At 41.4% G+C, this 20,408-nt stretch overlaps 2 protein-coding genes across 2 annotated transcripts; both read left to right on the forward strand.

The window, feature by feature from the left end:
• Positions 1 to 200: 200 nt before the first annotated feature.
• LOC120569449 (olfactory receptor 6N2-like) lies at positions 201 to 1,127 on the forward strand. Its single transcript, XM_039817318.1, has one exon. It carries the CDS (start codon positions 201 to 203, stop codon positions 1,125 to 1,127), a length of 927 nt encoding a protein of 308 aa, XP_039673252.1.
• A 4,272-nt stretch (positions 1,128 to 5,399) lies between these two features.
• On the forward strand, positions 5,400 to 12,637 carry LOC120570524 (olfactory receptor 6N2-like). The gene is made up of 2 exons (XM_039818916.1): positions 5,400 to 6,306; positions 12,636 to 12,637. Coding segments are annotated over exons 1-2 (909 nt in total).
• Positions 12,638 to 20,408: the final 7,771 nt, after the last annotated feature.

Consider the following 20,408-nt stretch of genomic DNA (forward strand, 5'->3'; position numbering starts at 1 on the left):
GGTGAAGAGTTTTAATGAGATCCATGGAGGGTGAAACAAACTGATAAAAAACATTTCACAGACTCTAACAGTTTACTTAAGTTCAATTCTGGAGATGAACACACTCTCAATGTAAGTGTGTTTTAAGGTCATGTTTATTCTATGACTGTTATTTCCTTGTATAATATATACCTCTTTTATTCCATTTTTTAACAATCTTAATGGATGATGAATTAAATGTAACATATATAACTCTTGGTGGGTATGTCGAAGTGGACAAATACAGATATGTTTATTTTGTTATTATGTTCATAGTATATTTGCTAATAATCTGCAGTAATTCTACCATTGTGTATCTTATCTGGGTTCACCAAAACCTCCACGAGCCAATGTACATTTTCATTGCAGCTTTGTTAATCAACTCTGTTCTTTTCAGCACTGCTGTCTACCCAAAGCTTTTAATTGACTTTTTATCTGAAAAACAAACCATATCTTATTCAGCCTGTCTCTTTCAATTTCACTTATTTTACTCTTTAGGTGGTTCAGAGTTCTTACTGCTGGCAGCCATGTCTTATGACAGATATGTGTCTATATGTAAACCTCTGCAATATCACAGTATTATGAGAAAAAAAACTGTCAGTATTTTCTTGGGTTTGGCTTGGATTGTACCTGCTTCTCAGATCGCTGTACCAGCTGGTTTGAGTGCCAAGGAAAAACTCTGTAGCTTTATTTTAAAAGGAATTTTTTGTAACAATACAGTTTATAAACTTCAGTGTGTAATCTCAGGAGCACGTGTTGTACGAGATATGATCATACTCCTTAATGTTGCACTTGTCCCTGTGCTTTTCATACTTTTTACATACACAAGGATATTTATAATAACCTATCGAAGTAGTCGAGAAGTCAGAAAAAAAGCTGCACAGACCTGCTTACCTCATCTGATAATTTTGATAAACTTTTCCTGTTTGTGTGCATATGACGTCATTATAGTTGGACTGGAACCACATTTTCCGAAAATTGTGCATTTAATAATGACTTTACAAGTTATTTTGTATCATCCTCTGTTTAATCCAATCATGTACGGACTAAAAATGAAAGAAATTTCTAAACACCTGAAAAGGTTGTTCTGCACAGCCAAAAATAATTGATGTATCAACACTGATCAGTTTTTCCTTTCTCCTGTAACAATACTGAAAATAAGTGACATTTCATGAGCTTATGGCATCCAATGTAAGAGTTTGTTAATATGACTGATACACAGTAAAGAGTACCTTAGCATCTACTATGTAGCAACTGATCAATTCATTTTCTCAGAGTATTTTAATTCTGTTGTTTTATTCTGAATCTGTTGCTCTAAAGGAAGTCCACAATATTACACACACACAGAACCAGTGAAAGGTTTATTTGCATTTATTATTTGTTTATTTCCGAAATCATGTCTTTATGTGTGCACTTAAGGGAAAAGCAATCAAACTGTGTTGGTTTACACTGTTTGAGAATGGCTTTCATCTGTTTTTGCAAATTAACTGTTTACCACAACCACCACTGGGCCGTAACTTCCCCTAAGATATCAAGGTCATGTCATCAGCATTTTTTACTAAAAATGTGTTTGAATCCACTAAAGGGCAGTTACCTTCTATAACAGTTACACATGCCTTTTTAAATATCCTAGAATGTCTTTAAAATGTGACTGTTTAGTTGAGAGAAATGTTTTATTGGATTTTTATACCACTCACAAATGTTTACTGGCAGACAGACAAACAGACACACAGATAAATGTAAGAAGAAAAAAAGAGAAACTAGAATGATCCATTTTAATATTTCTTTTTTGTGATTAACAATTTTTATTTTTTAACAACATCCCCCCACTCGTCATACCCACCCATTCAGACAAAACTCAAGAAAAGATTAAACAGTAACTACAATATTCAAGACCATTCAACAATATAGTAAAAAAAAATAAACCAAATAAGCATATGTATAAATGACAACACCTTAAGCCCATTTTACATGTCTCTCCTCAGCAAAAAGCTTGTTAAGAGCCCTCCAGCAAGCTCAGGTACCAAACGCCCCCATCCTAGCCATCTCACAAGCCCACTCCTGGATTGACCGCACCCTTTCATACTTCCATCCTCTTCAAATAATCTGCCTGGCTATTATCAAACTAGTCTTGATCCAGCTTCTTATGTGCTCAATTTACTATTTATAATGCCGACCTAACACCAAATGACTTTTCAAGAGATTCCACAATCATCAGAATTAAATCATGAGAGCCTTGCTAGAGTTGCAGCTAGCGTTGGTGTAAGGTCATAACACTCAGTCCCAAGCAGTCTTTTTCCTGTCTTGACGTTCCAACAAAATCAATTGCGTTTCAAGTTTTAAATCTTGGTCGTAAAATCTTCTCTGTGACTAAAAACTCAATGACATTATGACAGATTACTTTAGATGTGAGATGGGGTCAGACTTTAGTCTTTTCAAAGTCGTTTTAGAGTATTCTAGTGTATGTTAGTCGTTAGCTGAGAAAAATTAAGAAACTCCACTCTGACTTATGTCAAAACAAGGCAGATACTGGATATTTTTTCGGAACTGTTTTGGGTTCATTATAAACCTGTTATCAAACAAACAGCCTTGCTAACATTGGCAGAGATTTCCACTATACTTTTCTTTGTCCATGTTATTTTAGCACCTGCTGCATTTTAGAAAGGGGTCTAGCTAGCATTAGCTCCTTCATAGGTCCAGATGTCGTGATGGTGAATGAAATTTGTATTTGGTACAGTGTCAACAGCAGAACATATTACACAATAAACAATCACAATATTGCTGAGACAATAAAGAGCTGAATGCTATGACCAGTGTTTTCTCTACGTTAGTTGAAGACTTAGTTGCATGCATTTGGTGGGGGGTTTAGGGGTCCTACCTCAAGGAAATGTTAGGTTTTTCCAATAAAAAGGTGACATTTCACATCATTTTGGACCATTATTATTATTATTACATATATTATGTGCGTCTAAAATGTAGGAAAAGCAAGAGCACTCTAAAACAAAATTATTAGACCTAGGAACAGTCATTTAGTTCATTTGGCTTAGGTGGTGCCCAAAATGGCATCGGTGCTGCCCTTAAACCTTATAATGGTAGGGAAAATCCTGATGACAATAAAACATCTTAGAAATTAGCTCTATCCTTCAGACAAAAACTCCTAAGATAAACGGAATTAATCAAGAATAGCTCCTCAACCATAATGCCTACATGCATACAGCCCTATCTCTATTACCATTGTCGAGTAAATGGAGATGCAATGAAGGAAAAAAAAAGATTGTTATCCTGCCTAGTATGAAATCTACAATTCAAAGACAATATCACCATTATAACCAATATAGAGGGGACAATGAGAACAGAGTAAAACAACTATAATTGTAACTGTAAATGTGATAAAAATACACTTAAATACAACATTTATAATACACTTTATAAGTGATTAAAATTGAATTGGTGGTTATACTGGCTGCAGACATATAAGTAACTACATCTGCTGTTGAAATATTTATTATGTCACTGTGACTTCAAAAGGGAATTTTGACTTCTAGGTTTACATGGTGTGACGACCCTTCCCATGTCATGTTCTGCTCCTTTGAGATATAATTTTACCTGCTCATTTGATTATGCACTGTGTTGTATAATGATTCTACTGATGGTAGTGGGGAGCCTAGGATCTGTTGATAATATGTGTGAGTTTCTAGGCTGCTGTGTAAAATGGTTAGGTAGAAATTCAATTAAATCAAATTTTATTTTATTATTTTTATTTATTGTATCAAATCATAACAAAAGTTATCTCAAGACACTTTACAGATAGAGTAGTTCTAGACCACACTCTATAATTTACAAAGCCCCGAGAATTCCAATAATTCCCCCAAGAGCAAGCATTAGCAGTGGCTATTGCAACAGTGGCGAGGAGAAACTCCCTTTTAGGAAGAAACCTCAGCAGACCCAGACTCTTGGTAGGCAGTGTCTGACGGTGCCGGTTGGGGTTATGATGAACAGTGGCGTAATAGTCACAATAGAGATAATGGAACAGTGACTACAATGGTAGTCGTAGTAGTTCATGTCGCGGGATGTAGCGTGGCACAGCAGAGCATGGGTGGACGCAGCAGGACGTAGCCGGACATTGCAGGGAATCACAGGGTGTAGCCGGTCCACAGCGACAGCTGCACCCAAGACCCAGATCTTGGTGTCACCATAATCTGAGGTGATGTTCTGGGCGAAGAAGAAACATAAGGACTCTGGGGAGTAAACTCCCCAGAGCTAGGTTAGTAACAAGCATTTCTGGGACAGGATGCACATAAAAGGAAACAAAAGAAAAGAGAGGAGAGAGCAGCTCAGTGTGTCATAAGAAGGAAGGAACTTCCCCTGCAGTCTAGAATTATAATAGCATGACAAAGAGAGGCAGGTTAAAGAGAGGTGCCTGGTCGGGCTAGAACTCTGCCCAACCGGATCAGGCTGTACTGGCCTGCCTCACTCTACTCTCACTATATTATTGATTATATGATAGGTAAATCTGATGACTATAAAGAGAAGCAGAGAAAAGCAGGGGTGCTGTGTCTGCAGCTATACACCCTGCCCCGCTGGTCTAGGCGTACACTGCAACTCCGCACTCCCTAACTATAAGCTTTATCAAAGTGGAGAGTTTTCAGTTTAGTCTTAAATGTGGTGACGGTGTCTGCCCCCCGAACCCAGATTGGGAGCTGGTTCCACAGGAGAGGAGCCTGATAGCTGAAGGCTCTGGCCCCCAGTCTACTTTTAGAGACTCTAGGAACCACAAGTAACTCTGCATTCTGGGAGCACAGTGCACTAGTGGGTAAAACACAAGACTTTCACCCAGGAAACAGGTATTCGTCTCCCGGGAGTAGTACTTAAGGGGACCGGTGTTTTTTAACCCAAACCACAATTCTTTTTCAAATCTTAACTCCATATACATTTCTCTATTTATTTTGACAATATTTAGACCCTCAGGCCTTATTCAAATAATTCTTGATTTGGTCCTGAAGTACGTAAACATGGCCTCCTCCAAACTTTCGACCAACTAACCTTGCAATTATATCTTCGACTTCTGGCCTTTGGGTCTTGTTGAACATTGAGAGTTTACCAACCACTGAGATACTCTGCCCATAAGTTCAGGCCTCTAGAGTTTGATGAAGTGGTTTATAAGTTAGTCATTCTTGGTGAAGAGTTTTAATGAGATCCATGGAGGACGAAACAAACTGATAAAAAACATTTCACAGACTCAAGCAGTTTACTTAAGTTCAATTCTGGAGATGAACACTCTCAATGTAAGTGTGTTTTAAGGTCATGTTTATTCTATGACTGTTATTTCCTTATATTTTCCTTAATATCTACCTCTTTTATTCCATTTTTTAACAATCTTAATGGATGATGAATTAAATGTAACATATATAACTCTTGGTGGTCATGTCGAAGTGGAAAAATACAGATATATTTATTTCTTTATTATGTTCATAGTATATTTGCTAATAATATGCAGTAATTCTACCATTGTATACATTATATGGGTTCACCAAAACCTCCACGAGCCAATGTACATTTTCATTGCTGCTTTGTTAGCTAACTCTGTTCTTTTCAGCACTGCTGTCTACCCAAAGCTTTTAATTGACTTTTTATCTGAAAAACAAACCATATCTTATTCAGCCTGTCTCTTTCAATTTCATACGTTTTACTCTTTAGGGGGTTCAGAGTTCTTACTGTTGGCAGCCATGTCTTATGACAGATATGTGTCTATATGTAAACCTTTGCAATATCACACTATTATGAGAAAAACAACTGTCAGTGTTTTCTTGGGGTTGGCTTGGATTCTGCCGGCCTCTCAGGTGGCAGTACCAGCTGGTTTAAGTGCTGATAAAAAACTTTGTAGATTTATTTTAAAGGGAGTTTTTTGCAACAATACAGTTTATAAACTTCAGTGTGTGATCTCAAGAGCACAAATCATACATGATATGGTAATTTTGCTTAATGTTGCACTTGTCCCTATGCTTTTCATTCTTTTTACATACACCAGGATATTTATAATAACATATCGAAGTAGTAGGGAAGTTAGAAAAAAAGCTGCACAGACTTGTTTACCTCATCTGATAGTTTTGATAAACTTTTCCTGTTTGTGTGCATATGATGTTATTATAGTTCAGCTGGAATCTGACTTTCCAAAAACTGTAAATTTAATAATGTCTTTACAAATAGTAATGTATCACCCTCTCTTTAATCCAATCATGTATGGACTAAATATGAAAGAAATTTCAAAACACCTCAAAAAGTTGTTCTGTCAAGCCAAATGTATGTGATGTATTAACACTTAAAACAAATGTACAGACATTTCTTTAATGATTTGATAATGAAGGATATTTTAACTGTATTTTGAAATATTTATTACGATGAATGCAAAGTAAATAATATTGGAAACATGAACAATGAACTTACTGATCAATGTATTCATAACACCTTTTTGTTCGATCAAGAGATCAGGTTTCCTTAAAAAATTTTAAGGTCAATTTCACTGCTACTAAATCTAAATGATGTATGATCGTTTGGATTGTTTGTATACAGAAATCATGTTAAGTTCATGCAATTATAGGTCAAATTGAAATGGTCAAAAACAGAGACTGGCTCTCATCACAATGCCATTCATATTAATACCATATGCCCTCTGAGGTCTAAGCCATTTTTCGCAATCTTTGGTTCGGTCTGGTTTATTTGTTTGAAAATCCTTGTGTAACCTCAACCCTGTGATGCACAATCAAGTTATAGACATTTTTCAGAACATCCAGGACTATCAGGATATGTACACTGCAGAGATGTCACCTAAATGTATACATTGTTAAAGACAAAAGAAAAGATTAAATGGAAATTTAATTTCACAGAAGAAGAGAATAATGATGAACATGACTTTTGGCATTTTAACATTTTTCTCCCAAGTCTTGGCAATCAGAGGAGACAGATTGTGAATAACACAACTGTTTAGATTCCCCCGCCCAGAAAAGTCCAGGGGCCTCATGTATAAACGTTGCGTATGCACGAAAAGCTTGCGGTTTTCATGCACACGGTGTGATGTATAAAAATTAACTTGACGTGATGATGTGCGGGCCGTCACACAAACTTTGGAGCAGACGTGAGAATGTGCAGGCCGTCCGCAAAGTCGTGTCTGGCTCTGTAACGTGGCGAATTCTAACTGAAAAATGCTGAAACAAACTAAACAATACAAAATAAAATTTCCACTTCAGTTACTCTCAAATGTCTATCACGTTGACTATGAAAAAACATGATTATATACACTGATACTCATGAATCACATCTTGCATACTATTAACTGTTAACTATTAACTGTTTAATTCACAGGCTACTTAACTTCTGTTAAAAGATGAGGGCGTGAAATGAATGAAAAAGCCACCTAGAAAATAGCCTACTTTCAGTCATCTGTATTTCCCACAGATGAAATATCTTACTCACTGTGCAACAAAAAGATCGGCATGGAAAAATGCACTTGTTTCTGTGAGTGTAGCTGTTGAGGCTCAGACGTAATTGATCCTGTGGATGATGTGTATGTAAGTGAACAATGTGTTAGAAATGAACCCAACCCGGGCCACCAAACACTGGGCCAAATGCAGCAGCTTTACAGCGCTGTTTGGATCATAAACAGAATGTGGAAAAGTGGTAGGAGACTTGGCATAGCCTATATGTTTTAACCACTTCTTACACTTATATTGTGTAGAATGACATCTATTTGTCTTAATTCTGCAAATTTTTCTGTTACTGTATTAACTATTTTATTATTTCATTCATGCGTGGCGTAGCGGATCTGTGCGCACTGTCCTCTGCCATGGAGACGCTGGCAGTGCTTAATTTGTAAAGTGGGAGGTCCCGGAGCGCAGAGGGGGGGTGGATCCGGCGACTCAAAACGGGGGTTGGAGGTAACGGAACAAAAAAAATGACACTGCCTACGTAGCTTCTCTGACTAAAAAAACCTAAACAACGCTGTGTGTACATCAGGGCAATGTTTATTTCTATTTCAGAACATGCACTGCATCGGTGCGAAATGTAAAAATAAAAATCCACTGCAACAATCGTTTTCACAAGCAGCAGTTATCCATCGGACTATTAAATTAACCAAAAAACCCACCGTGGTCTCCACATTCTTGATCAGCAGAAACGTTTTTGCTTGTTTGGGATCCGACTGGCCAGCGTATTTGAACAAGTTCAGCAAACTTTGTCGTCTTTTTGACATTTTTCCCCTGAGTTAAACGAGGCTATAACAGCAATCTCAAGCAGCACAAGCACTTGTGTTACCTGAAGTGCAGCGCCGCGCTGTTGAAGTGCCTCCCCTCCCCCCTCTGTCTCCCCTCCCTCCCTCCCTCCCTCTCCTCCCTCCGTCTTACCCTGAAAATTCACCTCAAAATGCATGGAAAATGCAAACACAAGATTTTTGTATAACTTTAATGGGGAATAAAGACTAACAAGACAGATAACAACATTGAACACTACACAAACAGTAGTTTATTTTTTTCATTTAGGAGATTCATTTTTCCTGGTGACACAGGAGGTGCCGGATCCAACAAAAAACGTTCCGGATCCAACGTCGGAGGTGCCGGAACATGTTCCGGCGTGTTCCGGCTCAAATTAAGCCCTCAGTTTCACTGAGTCAATGGCATTACATACTAAGTGGGCTAAAACTGGTTATCGTGCGTAATTTGGACTGATACAATACATGTGTGACATGCATGTTGTTTGGTAACTGTGGCGCTGCCACCCTTCTCTTGATTACCACTTCGACGATAGACCTTTTTTAAATTTCTGCCATAGTTCAGTGCATTCACCGCCCGGTCACCATTTGCCACTCTTTTATTGCTTATCCGAGATCAAAAACACTCCAAACTGAAATTTTTTCCTTGCCTCAACCTCCACAATCAGCACCTCAATCTCAGTCGGTGAAACATTTTTTTCCGTCTGCAGCGGGAATTAACTGTTGTGACGTCAGGCACGCATTTATAGTCATTTCCATATTAATTTATGGTAGGAGGCAATTACATGTTGATTGTGATGTATAAAGATACTTTTCAAGTTTTGGGCGTACGCCATCTTCTGGTATGAAAGCTGTGCAATCTTTTATACATAAGGCCCCAGATTAGCCTCACAAGCCAGACCCACATCAAGATGTTGGGTCTGGGAACTCACCATTGGCAGGGCTCAATCCGAGGGGCGGGATAAACGGTTGTCTTTCAAATTCCCTCTGCACGCAATAGGATAGTGCTACAACCAACCAGAGCAACACTAGTTGATAGATTAAACTTTAAACTCTGAATACATCTTCCTTTCTTAAGAATGACTTCAGTGCCGTTCTTTGTTCTTTTCTCAAATAAAAGCTTAACGCCAAGTCTTCCAGAGTCGCAGCCAGAGCCGATTCGAAAGACCACTGTTCGCCAGCAGCAGCAGCCATTTCCTTTGTTTTCAAGTAGCAGGGAATTCACGCGGAACCGTCACAACTCTGCCATCATTATGTTAGGCCCACCCATCGACGCTATACACGATGTGATTGGCCTGACTAGAGTTTTATTACATTTGCTGCCGCTAGTGTGGGTCTAGATTTCTAGGCTAGCCCCAGATGCTTTTCATCCAGAAAGTTAACTCTGCCATCTGTAATGCATTTCCTGTCTGCTATAAGACACCAGTAGGCCAAATCACATTTATTTACTAACCCAAGGCTGCCTGAATGACCTGCAGCTCTGCATGCAATGCACATACTACATTCAAGGCCCTCCTGCTTGTATTAGGTTAGGGTTGTGTATTGTCTGAGCAAGCTGCATTTCTGTGGACATCACTTAATGTCCATTTGCCTGTCAATAACTCACATAAAATATGTAAAAAAAGAAATAAAAACATGCAGCTATATCGGAGATTACGTAATTTAGGGATTCATCATTATTGATTTATTATACAAAGCCACTGTAGTTCCATGGACTACGATCGCATGGAAGATCTTGTTGAAACGGCGCAATTCTCTTGTTCTATTCAAACAAAGTAAGTGTCTATGCTGTATTGATCTGGAGATAATGAATATTACATATAACGCAGTTGCAACAGTGTCGACCTCGAGGGTGAATGTCTTTGAGTTCATTGATTACGTTTATAACCGTCACATATTCAAGATGTGTTGAAAATGTCAACATTATCAAATGATCTATTGTTCTGGGTTTCTCTTTTAAGTTAAACAGCCTTAAAACAAGGGCACGAGGAGACCTGGCAGCGCACGTTGAATACATAATGGCTACGTTTAGACTGCAGGCCTTAACGCTCAATTTAGATTTTTTTTCCAGATCCGATTTTTTTTTTTTGATTGACTGACTGTTCGCATTATTGTTTTTTTTAAATGTGGCCCACATCAGACTCAAGTACAGGGGATGACGTTAAAAGTGACCTGCATGCGCAAGCGAGTAATACAACATCACGGGTCACATGCAACTCCCTGTTTAAATGCTTATCAAAATGAACCCATGGATGTATTAAGAGAACCACAGACATGTAATCATTAGGTCGTGCTACTAGCTACCGCTCCCTACTGAACGATGGCCTGCAGTATGGAAACAGATAACAATAACATTACAAGCTTTACACTGGTAAGTTTATGTACCTCAAAAACATTTATTCGCTGATATATAGATGTGTCTTTTGCTATGTAAAGCGGAAAAAAGGTTGCAATTCTACCATGGGCCACTATGCCAGTGTTTGCATCAAAGCCTGGCTTTGTTCCTGGATGCTTGCTGTTCTCGGGCCAGAATTGTGACGATGCTTGCTCTAGAGTGATGTCAGTTTGATGAATTCCAATCTGACTGTCCAGACTAGGCTTGATTGGGAGAAACGGCCTCACTGATCTAAACCCAAGCTGTACAGTTTTGTTATACTTCTGTGCTAGTCAAGGATTGTCTATAAAGAACACCATGTTCGAGCATAATGATGCTCATAAGTGTACGTGATACCAGAGCACCATAGACTAAATGTTGATTTTGTGATCGATCGTCTGATCTAAGGCTGCATGTTTTAGACACTTGAATGAAGAGACGGGCGGAGAGGTCAACTGATCACCATCTAGATCAGTGCACTGGGAACGTCTGGAGGAGGCCCCTGTCAAAGAGATCTTCACTCACACCTCCGGCGGTGCTTTTCTGGAATCCCTGTTGACATTGGGGGCATTGAAAATGAGCAGAAAATGTTCAGTGCTTCCATTGTTGAAGCTGTGGGGAGCTGTGGTCTCAATGGCTAAGGTGCCTCAAGGGGCGGTAAACCTCAGCAGCATGGTGGACACAGGTGGTCAGGGAAGCCATGAACCTACTGAAGGAGTCTTTCCCAGATATCTTATCAAGGAGCACTTTGGAGGTACTGCCAGGACCAAAGGGCTGCAGCCTTTGCCTGGAAAGAGGCAAAGCAGTGGGTGTTGGAGATGTCCAGAGAAGACATGGAGAAGGACTTTTGGTTTACTTTTAATCTTTACTTTCAGTTCACTCTGTTTGCAGACTATGGGCCCCTCAGATATTTGTTCTTCAGTCTGTGCCTGTTGCTCTACATGACTGTTGTCTCTGCTAACGTTGTCATTATTATGACCTGACAAAGTCTTTGCATAAGCCCATTTTCATCTGCTGTCTGTCTTTTAACTCTGTATGGCAGAGCCGGCTTGTTCCCCAGGTTTCTGATGGACATTCTGTCTGACAATCATTTGATCTCACGTCCATTATGTTTCATTCAGAAGTATGGTATTTACACCTATGCATCATGTGAGCCGAGTATCCTCGGCATCATGGCCTATGATAGATTTATTTCTATTTGCCAGCCTTTAAACTATCACAGTATTATGATATTTAACATGGTTCGACATCTTTTGTTTTTTGCCCTGCTCTACCTTGCATTGTATGTGAATAATTCCTTTCACAATGCAGCAGGTTGAAAATGTTGGTGGCGCGTACCGACGCAGCGGCCCCTCTCTGTCCCGCGCAGTGTTTTCTTTTATTTCTAACTCTTCTTTTGCCTGTTCTTTATGTTTTCCACAGCCAAACACAAGTACAGTAGTCAGTTTATGCTGGACATTGGCAGAAAAGTTAACTGCAACTACTAAAGTTACCCGACAGACTGAGACACAAGCTCCAGGAACTTGGACTGCTTTGCCGGCCGGCTTCCACCCCGGAGAGGAGATGCCGAAAGCGGTGTGAGAGGAAGCAGAAGAGAGGCACTCATGGAGGTGTTCAGGAAAGGCAGGCAGAGAAACCTTACCGGCCAGCTATCCCAACTGTCCTTTTGGTGAACGTAAGGTCTCTGGACAATAAAATGGACCATATACAGCTGCTGAGGTCTTCGCAGCGCGAAGTGAGGGAAAGCTGTGTTTATGTGTTTACGGAGACATGGCTGACCGACCGCATCCCAGACTCAGCCGTTCAGCTTGAGCGGCTTACGTGCCACTGCTCGGACCGAGTCATTGTTAAAGGAGGAAAGAAAAGAGGTGGTGGAGTCTGTGTGTACATCAATGACACTTGGTGTCGGGGCGCCATTGTGGTACATAAACACTGTTCGCTGGCAGAGTTTATTATTGTAAAGTGCCGTCCTTCCTATCAGAGAGAAATAACAGCGATTCTTGCTTGCTTGTCGCTGTTTATATTCCCCCCACTACCAACAATGCTGATAGAGTAGACACACTTTGGAAACTTTACAACGCCATCAGTGAGCTAAAATAGCCCACCCAGATGGATTTTTCATCATCACTGGATTTAACCATGCAGATCTCAAGACTCCCCCATTTCATCCACATGTGAACTTTTTCCTACAAGAGTAACACCCTGGACTTGGTACACCTCTCACAAAGGTGCATACAAGCCTTTCCCCCTCCCCCACTACGGACCCTCTGACCACATTAGTGTCATGCTAATACCTGCATACAGACCAAAGGTGAAGGTCACCAAACCAGTTCCGAAGCAGGTGACGTGCATGTGTGGCCAGGGGGGGCATCTGCTGCACTGCAGGACTGCTTTAACACCACTGACTGGAATATGTTTAAGCAGGCAGCTACCTATAACAACCATACAGACATTGAGGAGTATTCAGACAATGTCACTTCATACTTTAGCAAATGCATTGCTGATGTAACCACCACCCAAACCATCACAACCTGGGCTAACCAGAACCCAGCTAACAATTTTTGGTTCCCAGAACGTTCTGGGAACGTTCGTTTTTGGTTGCGCGAACGTTCCCTGAAGGTTAGGTTTGGTTGTGTTTTCGTTATTATGGAAAGTTGGTTGAACGTTCTGGGAACGTTCGTTTTTGGTTACATCGAACGTTCTCCGAACGTTGTCAGAACGTTGCAACCCTTAGAGAACGTTCCCCTAGCGTTCCCCTTACGTTGCAACCTTTAGAGAACCTTCCCCTAACGTTGTAACCTTTATGGAACGTTCCCCTAACGTTCCCCTAACGTTGCAACCTCCAGGGAACGTTCCCCTAACGTTCCCTGAAGGTTGCAACCTTTAGAGAACCTTCCCCTAACGTTGTAACCTTTATGGAACGTTCCCCTAACGTTCTTTTTTACATTCCCCTAACCTTTAACAAACTTTAATAACAATGATACTAATTTTATTATTACTTTAAACCGTCTGCATGAGCAGGAATGAATTATTATATATTAGCAGGAATGAATGAACAGGCAAACTTGATTGGATTTAAAACTTTAATTAACAATATACAAAGAATAATAAAAAAATACTAAATAGATAAGGATGTATTGTGCAAAATGCATATTGGAATGATAAAGTATGTAATGTGTAGGTGAATGGCCAAAGTGGGGATGAGCCCACTTATCAGCAGTTCAGGAGAGTGATGGCAGAGGGAAAGAAGCTGTTCTTGTGTCTGGTTGTTTTTGTGTGCAGGGATCTGTATCGCCTGGCAGAGGGGAGGAGGCAGGAGGATGGCAGCAGTGTAGAAGATGGCCAACAGCTCTTGCTTCCGCAAAAAAAAAAAAAAATAGAGCTCCATGGTTTTGAAGGCTCAGTCCTTCTCAGCTGACCTAAAACGAAGGAAAAAAAAGTTTGATATGTCATACTAAGAATAAACACATTAACAAAAGCAAGACAAATTGCCTGACTAACATAGTTAGATAGTTTTTGATTATTATGATTATTATTAACATCACAGAAGAATTTCAATTTACCGTCTGTGTGGGGCAAACTTCCAATCAAGTCCTCCGCGTCTGCTGCAGTCAGCGCGGGGAAGTTTTTCTGGGAGACCGCTAGAGTAGAAGTCAAAATGAAGCAACGTTACAAGTCAAATTAAAACCTCTTATTAGCTAAGCATAATACTGATGTGAACAATAAAGTAACACCTGCCTGTTATAACCCTTCAGATAGTCAGGTCCTGGAAGGCCTTCTTTCCCTTTCTGCCCCGCAGGATATACAGTTTTAGAACATCGTTGGTTGCGACTCGCCGTAGCATGCGACGCATGGCAGTACCTCCGGTCGAACCTCCGGGCTTGTCAGGAAAAGTTGCTGTAAAACATATAGAAACACAAATTATACACATGGAACAAAGTGGAGAGCTTGTACAATCTCATTTTGTAAGAGAAGTCAGTTCTGTTATAATTTAAGTTATGCAAAAGCCACTGTACCTTCAACTGGGTCCCAAGATGAAGTGGCAGGCCGAGCTTGCGTTAGAATACACCCATCCAGCTCTGGGCGACCGGCTGGTTTCCTGTGTGGTGTTGACTCATCTAAAAAGAAAGTAGATATGAATATTGGGCAGTTCATTTATGGTAGGTTTCTTGCAAATGCCATTGCATAACTACTCTGTTACATTAGACAATTGCAAAAAAAAAAACTTACATGCAGGTGGTGGTGGCAGTGATGTCTACTGACCTGAAAAAAGGCAGGAAGAGACAAACACATCAGAACAGTCACATGATAAGCAGCAGGCTGAGGGTCAGTAGTTCCACGGTAGGAATATGACTCTGGTTTCTTAAATGCATGTATTTATTATTATTATTATTATGTATAAATGTTAACTTACAGACAGGGCTTCCACACACACGCTCCGTCCTGGAATGCTTTCTTGCTTGTGGACCGGAGTCATCTGAAATAAAAGACCATACAATTTGTACTGATTGCAAAAATAATATTTGAATGTATACAGTGTAAACAAACATTACAACATAAACATTGTATGTGACGGTATTTCTCAGGACTTTTGCATTGCAGCCCAGAGACTTTCTAATGGGGAGACACAGCATCCATAGAAATGCATGGGGTTAGTTTGTAAAGCCAGTATGGCAGCTGTGTAGCCTAAACATATTCCCTCTATTCTTGTATGCTTCCCCATTCACTTAAATAGGAAAATAGCTTGCCGATAACTGCCCAAAGTACGTTGCAAGGTGGCCGCCGAGTGACTTGCCTAAAATGACTGATTGTATTGGCTATCAAGTATGTACTGTACACTAAAACTAATTGAAAGAACTGGTATGTCTTATTTGTAACAACAACAACGCAAGCAGGTTAACACGATGACACAAAACATACAATGCGGCAAAGCATACACGTCGTGCACAGCAGCAAACAAAGCGCAATATATATGCAATCCATTTAAAGTGTAACTCTCGCCACAATGCAACCTAGGATCTTTTTGTGAATGTACCAGAGTCAAACTTCGTTAAAAGCATAATTAGGACGGAAACGCCAACTTTTAAGATTGATCGTATTGTCGTTTTTCTGGTCAAACGGCCTTTTGAATGGGAGAACTAGAGGCTACTTTTATCGCATCAAAATCACTATATGTAAAACACTAAGACGCTCGACACAACATGAAACTTTGCACGAAGTCTCACCAGGGGATTTACACATGAACTCGAGCATTGAGAACATTGTTTGTGCACAAAGAGTTTACCAAAAATAAAAAATTTTGAACAAGTCGCTGCTTGACTGGCAAGATGGCGACGAGGGGAAAAACAAATGCTGAAGTGAGTTGTTGAACCTTTTTTGGTCAACCTGATTAAAACCGGAATATAACAAAGCACTACGAGGGAAAGGGCTAACGGTTAAACCCAAACCGTTGCACTACAACCATAACATCATGAAACTGTAACGTATTTCACTTACTTTTTCGTGAGATCGTTTGGCGAAGCAAATAAAATCTTCTTTCTTTGTCCGTTGGTGTAGCGTATCAAACGCAAACGGAAGTCAGGAGAACAGGACTTGAATCGGTCACCTGAGAGCAGAAGCACGGTCTTACCCTACTGGCGGGGGGGTGTAACGGTTGGATTTAAACACTGATTGAGCCACTTGTTAGAAGTGAAATGGAAGAAGTGAATTGTCTTAGTTGTGAAAATCGATAGATTCTTGTTTTAAGTATTTTCACCTAATACAGTTAAAACAACGAAATCAAGCACAAAAGTACAGTTTTTAGCAAAATTGATTTCAGCCTTAAAGTAAATATATTATCTTGCTATGTTGTTTATCTTACTTAGATTTTATAAGACCAATCATTTTTGAGTGAATCTAAATCAAGTGACTGCAAACCTTTTATATGCTACTTCAAAAACGTAAATGGAGCTGGTTTAAATAAACATTTCAAAACCGCACTCAGAACAACCAAAAACAACCCAAAACTACCAAACGGGAACGTTGTGTGGAGGTAACAGTGCAACCACAGGAGAACGTTCCCGTTGGTTGGTTCCCCTAACGTTTAGAGAACGTTATAACCATGAGGGAACGTTCCCTAAACGTTAGTTTTTGGTTTGGTTCGAACTAACCTTTAGAGAACCAAAAACTAACGTTCCCCAACGTTCCCTAAACGTTCTGTGTTAGTGGGGAAGCCATGGCTGACAGGAGAGGTCCACAGGCTATTGAGGGCCAGAATTGTAGCCTTCAGAGCTGGGGACGCAGCTATCCTGAGAACAGCAAGGGCCAACCTCTCTCGTGGCATCAGGTTAGCCAAATTCAGCTACACCAAAAAAATATCCGGACATTTGTGCAGACCTGTGACAGCAACACTTATCTGCTGAACGACCTCAACAGCTTCTTTGCCAGGTCCGAAGCACACAACAGCATGCCCCAACAGAAAACCACCCCCCTCCCCACGACCAAGCTCTGTGCCTGACTGCAGCCAGCGTGAAAAGAACCCTCTCCAAGATCAACACTGCAAGGCTGCAAGTCCAGACAACATCCCTGGTCGTGTGTTAAAGAGGAGCTCAAAGATGTCTTCACGGATATCTTCAATGCTTCTGAGTCAGGCTGTTGTTCCATCATGCTTCAAAGCCACCACCATCATACCTGTTCCAAAGAAGCCTTCTCCAAACTCTCCAAAACTTCTTCCTCTCTAATGTGCATTCACTGCCCAACAAACTGGAGGAATTATAACTGCTGTTGGTGAGAAACAGGGACTTTTCTTCATCTGCTGTTTGGTGCTTCACGGAGACGTGACTTTGTGGATTAATACTGGACTCTGCGCTGCAGCTGGCAGGCTTCCAACTCTACAGAGCGGACAGAGACACAGATCTCTCCGGGAAAAACTAAAGGTGGAGGAATCTGTTTCTACATCAACAGTGGCTGGTGCAACGACTTGACAGTGACCCAGCAGCACTGTTCTCCTGACCTGGAGTATTTCACCATAAACTGCAAGCCTTTTCATTCACCCCGTGAGTTCCAGTCATTCATTTTGGTTGGTGTTTACATCCCACCGCAGGTTAACGTGCAGGACGCACAGCGCATGCTTGCCGAACAGATACTGAGTGTGGAGCGGACCAACCCAGACTCCTTAGTTATTGTCCTTGGTGACTTTAATAAAGGAAACCTCACTCATGAACTCCCTAAATATAGACAGCACATTAAATGAACATTCTGGATCACTGTTACACCACAGTCAGGGTAATTTTATCACACCGTCCCCTGTGCCGCACTGGGACTCTTTGACCACGTCATGGTCCACATGATCCCCGCGTACAGGCAGAAACTTAAACTCTGCAAACCTGTAGTGAGGACATCAAAGAAGTGGACCAGTGAGACTGTGGAGGATCTTCAGACGTGTTTGGACTCCACTGACTGGGATGTGTTCAGGTCTGCTACCAACAATCTGGATGAGTACACAGAGGCTGTGACGTCATACATCAGCTTCTGTGAGGTTCTGCTGTGTTCCATCACGCACCAGGGTGAGTTATAACAACAACAAACCCTGGTTCACAGCCAAACTCAGAAGGTTAAGGCTGGCTAAGGAAGAGGCATTCAGGAGTGGGGACAAAGACAGAATTAAAGAGGTGAAGTACAAGTTCAGGAAGGCAGTGAGAACGGCTAAACAACTGTACTCCTGAGAAACTCCAGCACCAGTTCTCTACTAACGACTCTGTGTCTGTCTGGAGAGGGCTCAAACAGATCACCAGCTACAAGCCCAAAGCCCCCCACTTTGCCTTTAATGACCGACGCCTAGCCAACGACCTGAATGAGTTCTACTGTTGTTCTGAAAGACAAAAGGACAGTCCTGAAACCATCCCCCATGACAACTCCCTACAGCTACAGCCACTGTGCATCACCTCCACCTCCCCCACCTCAGCAGGGCCCTGGGCCAATGCCCTCTTTAAAGATCTCCACCTCCACCCCCCCTCATACCCCAGCAACAACTCTTTCCATCAATGAGAGAGATGTCAATAGACTCTTCAGAAGACAGAATCCCCGCAAAGCTGCGGGACCGGATGCTGTTGCCCCATCCAGCTTGAAGCACTGCGCTGATCAGCTGTCTCCAGTGTTCAGACATTTTTAACACCTCACTGGAGACATGCCACGTGCCAGCCTGCTTTAAGACCTCAACCCTAATCCCTGTTCCCAAGAAGCCAAGGACCACAGGACTTAACGACTTCAGACCCATCGCCCTGACCTCTGTGGTTATGAAGTCCTTTGAGCGCCTTGTGCTTTCTCCAACCCGGTCTCATGCCAGGTCGTGTAATAGTCACGTTATTTTGATTCATAAATTTGTGTACAGGTTACGATTTTTACGTTTTTTTCGTGTATATGCAAAGACTTTTGAACGTGTACAGGTCACGCTTTTCGAACCTGCTCTGGGGGACGCGACAACGGGGAAATGAGGCGCCACACGCCGGCCAAAACAACGGGACGGGCCGCCACTCGCGATCGGGGAAATGAAACGCCACAATAACGACACGGTTGGGGTTAGGAAAAAAAAAGAATGGGGAAAGGAACCGTCACACGCGGGACACACCGACAAAGGAACTGCAACACGCGGGACAAAGGTACTGCCACACGCAGGGCGCGATCCCCGGTCTCCGGGGTGAAAGTCCTGTGTTTTCTGACCCATCCACCATCCCGACCAACCTCCCTACGCGGACTTTCGCCTTATCAACTACTCGCTACCGTCAGCGTTCTAGGATCACGAAATATGCTTCCCATTAAAATGCATTGCTTTCAATTTCGTAATTGCCACACGAAAAAAACGGCATTTACGTAACCTGTCCACGACTTAATAGATTACAATAACGTGACTATATAAGGACCTGGCATGAGACTGGGCTGGCTTTCTCACCTCAAAGCCATCACTGACCCCTCCTGGACCTCCTGCAGTTTGCCTACAGAGTCAATAGGTCTGTAGATGATGCAGTCAATTTTGCCCTCCACTGCATCCTCCGGCACCTGGACTCTGCAGGAACCTACGCCAGGATCCTGTTTGTGCTGGAATGATTGTGGCTGACCCCTCCCACCCCGGCCACAAACTCTTTGAGCCACTCCCCTCTGGCAGGAGGCTGAGGTCCATCAGGACCTCAACCACATGCCACATAAACAGTTTTTTCCCCTCCACCACTAGCCTTATTAACAAGGCCCGGAAACCACCTTGACTCTCTCCACACCCCACCTCTGGCTCTACATGCCCCTGTACTTACTCTTCTTTAGCGTTCCTTTTTACTACTGTTTAACTTATTTTATTATTTATTTTACATTTATTTTATCGTTATTAATACATACTGTGTGTATATGTTTATACTTCTATTGTTTATATTCTTTTTATCCTTCTTATATTTGAGAATGTGTGACATGCACCAACAACACCATGACAAATTCCTTGTATGTGCAAAACACATACTTGGCAATAAAGCCCTTTCTGATTCTGATTCCATCCACCCATTGCACGTCCCATCATCATGAAATGCTTTGAAAGGCTAGTCATGGCTTACATAAAATGTAGAATACAGTGAGCAGCACCAAATTCCTGGGGTTGCACATCAGGACAACAACTGCATCACTAGCCAAGAAGCCCCAGCAGCACCTCTACTTCCTCTGCAAACTGAAGAGAGCGAGAGCAGCCCCATCATTTGTACCTTCTACAGGGGCACCATTGTGAGCATACTGTCCAGCTGC

Source organism: Perca fluviatilis, chromosome 12, assembly GCF_010015445.1.
Source record: "Perca fluviatilis chromosome 12, GENO_Pfluv_1.0, whole genome shotgun sequence".
Classification (NCBI taxonomy): Eukaryota; Metazoa; Chordata; class Actinopteri; order Perciformes; family Percidae; genus Perca; species Perca fluviatilis.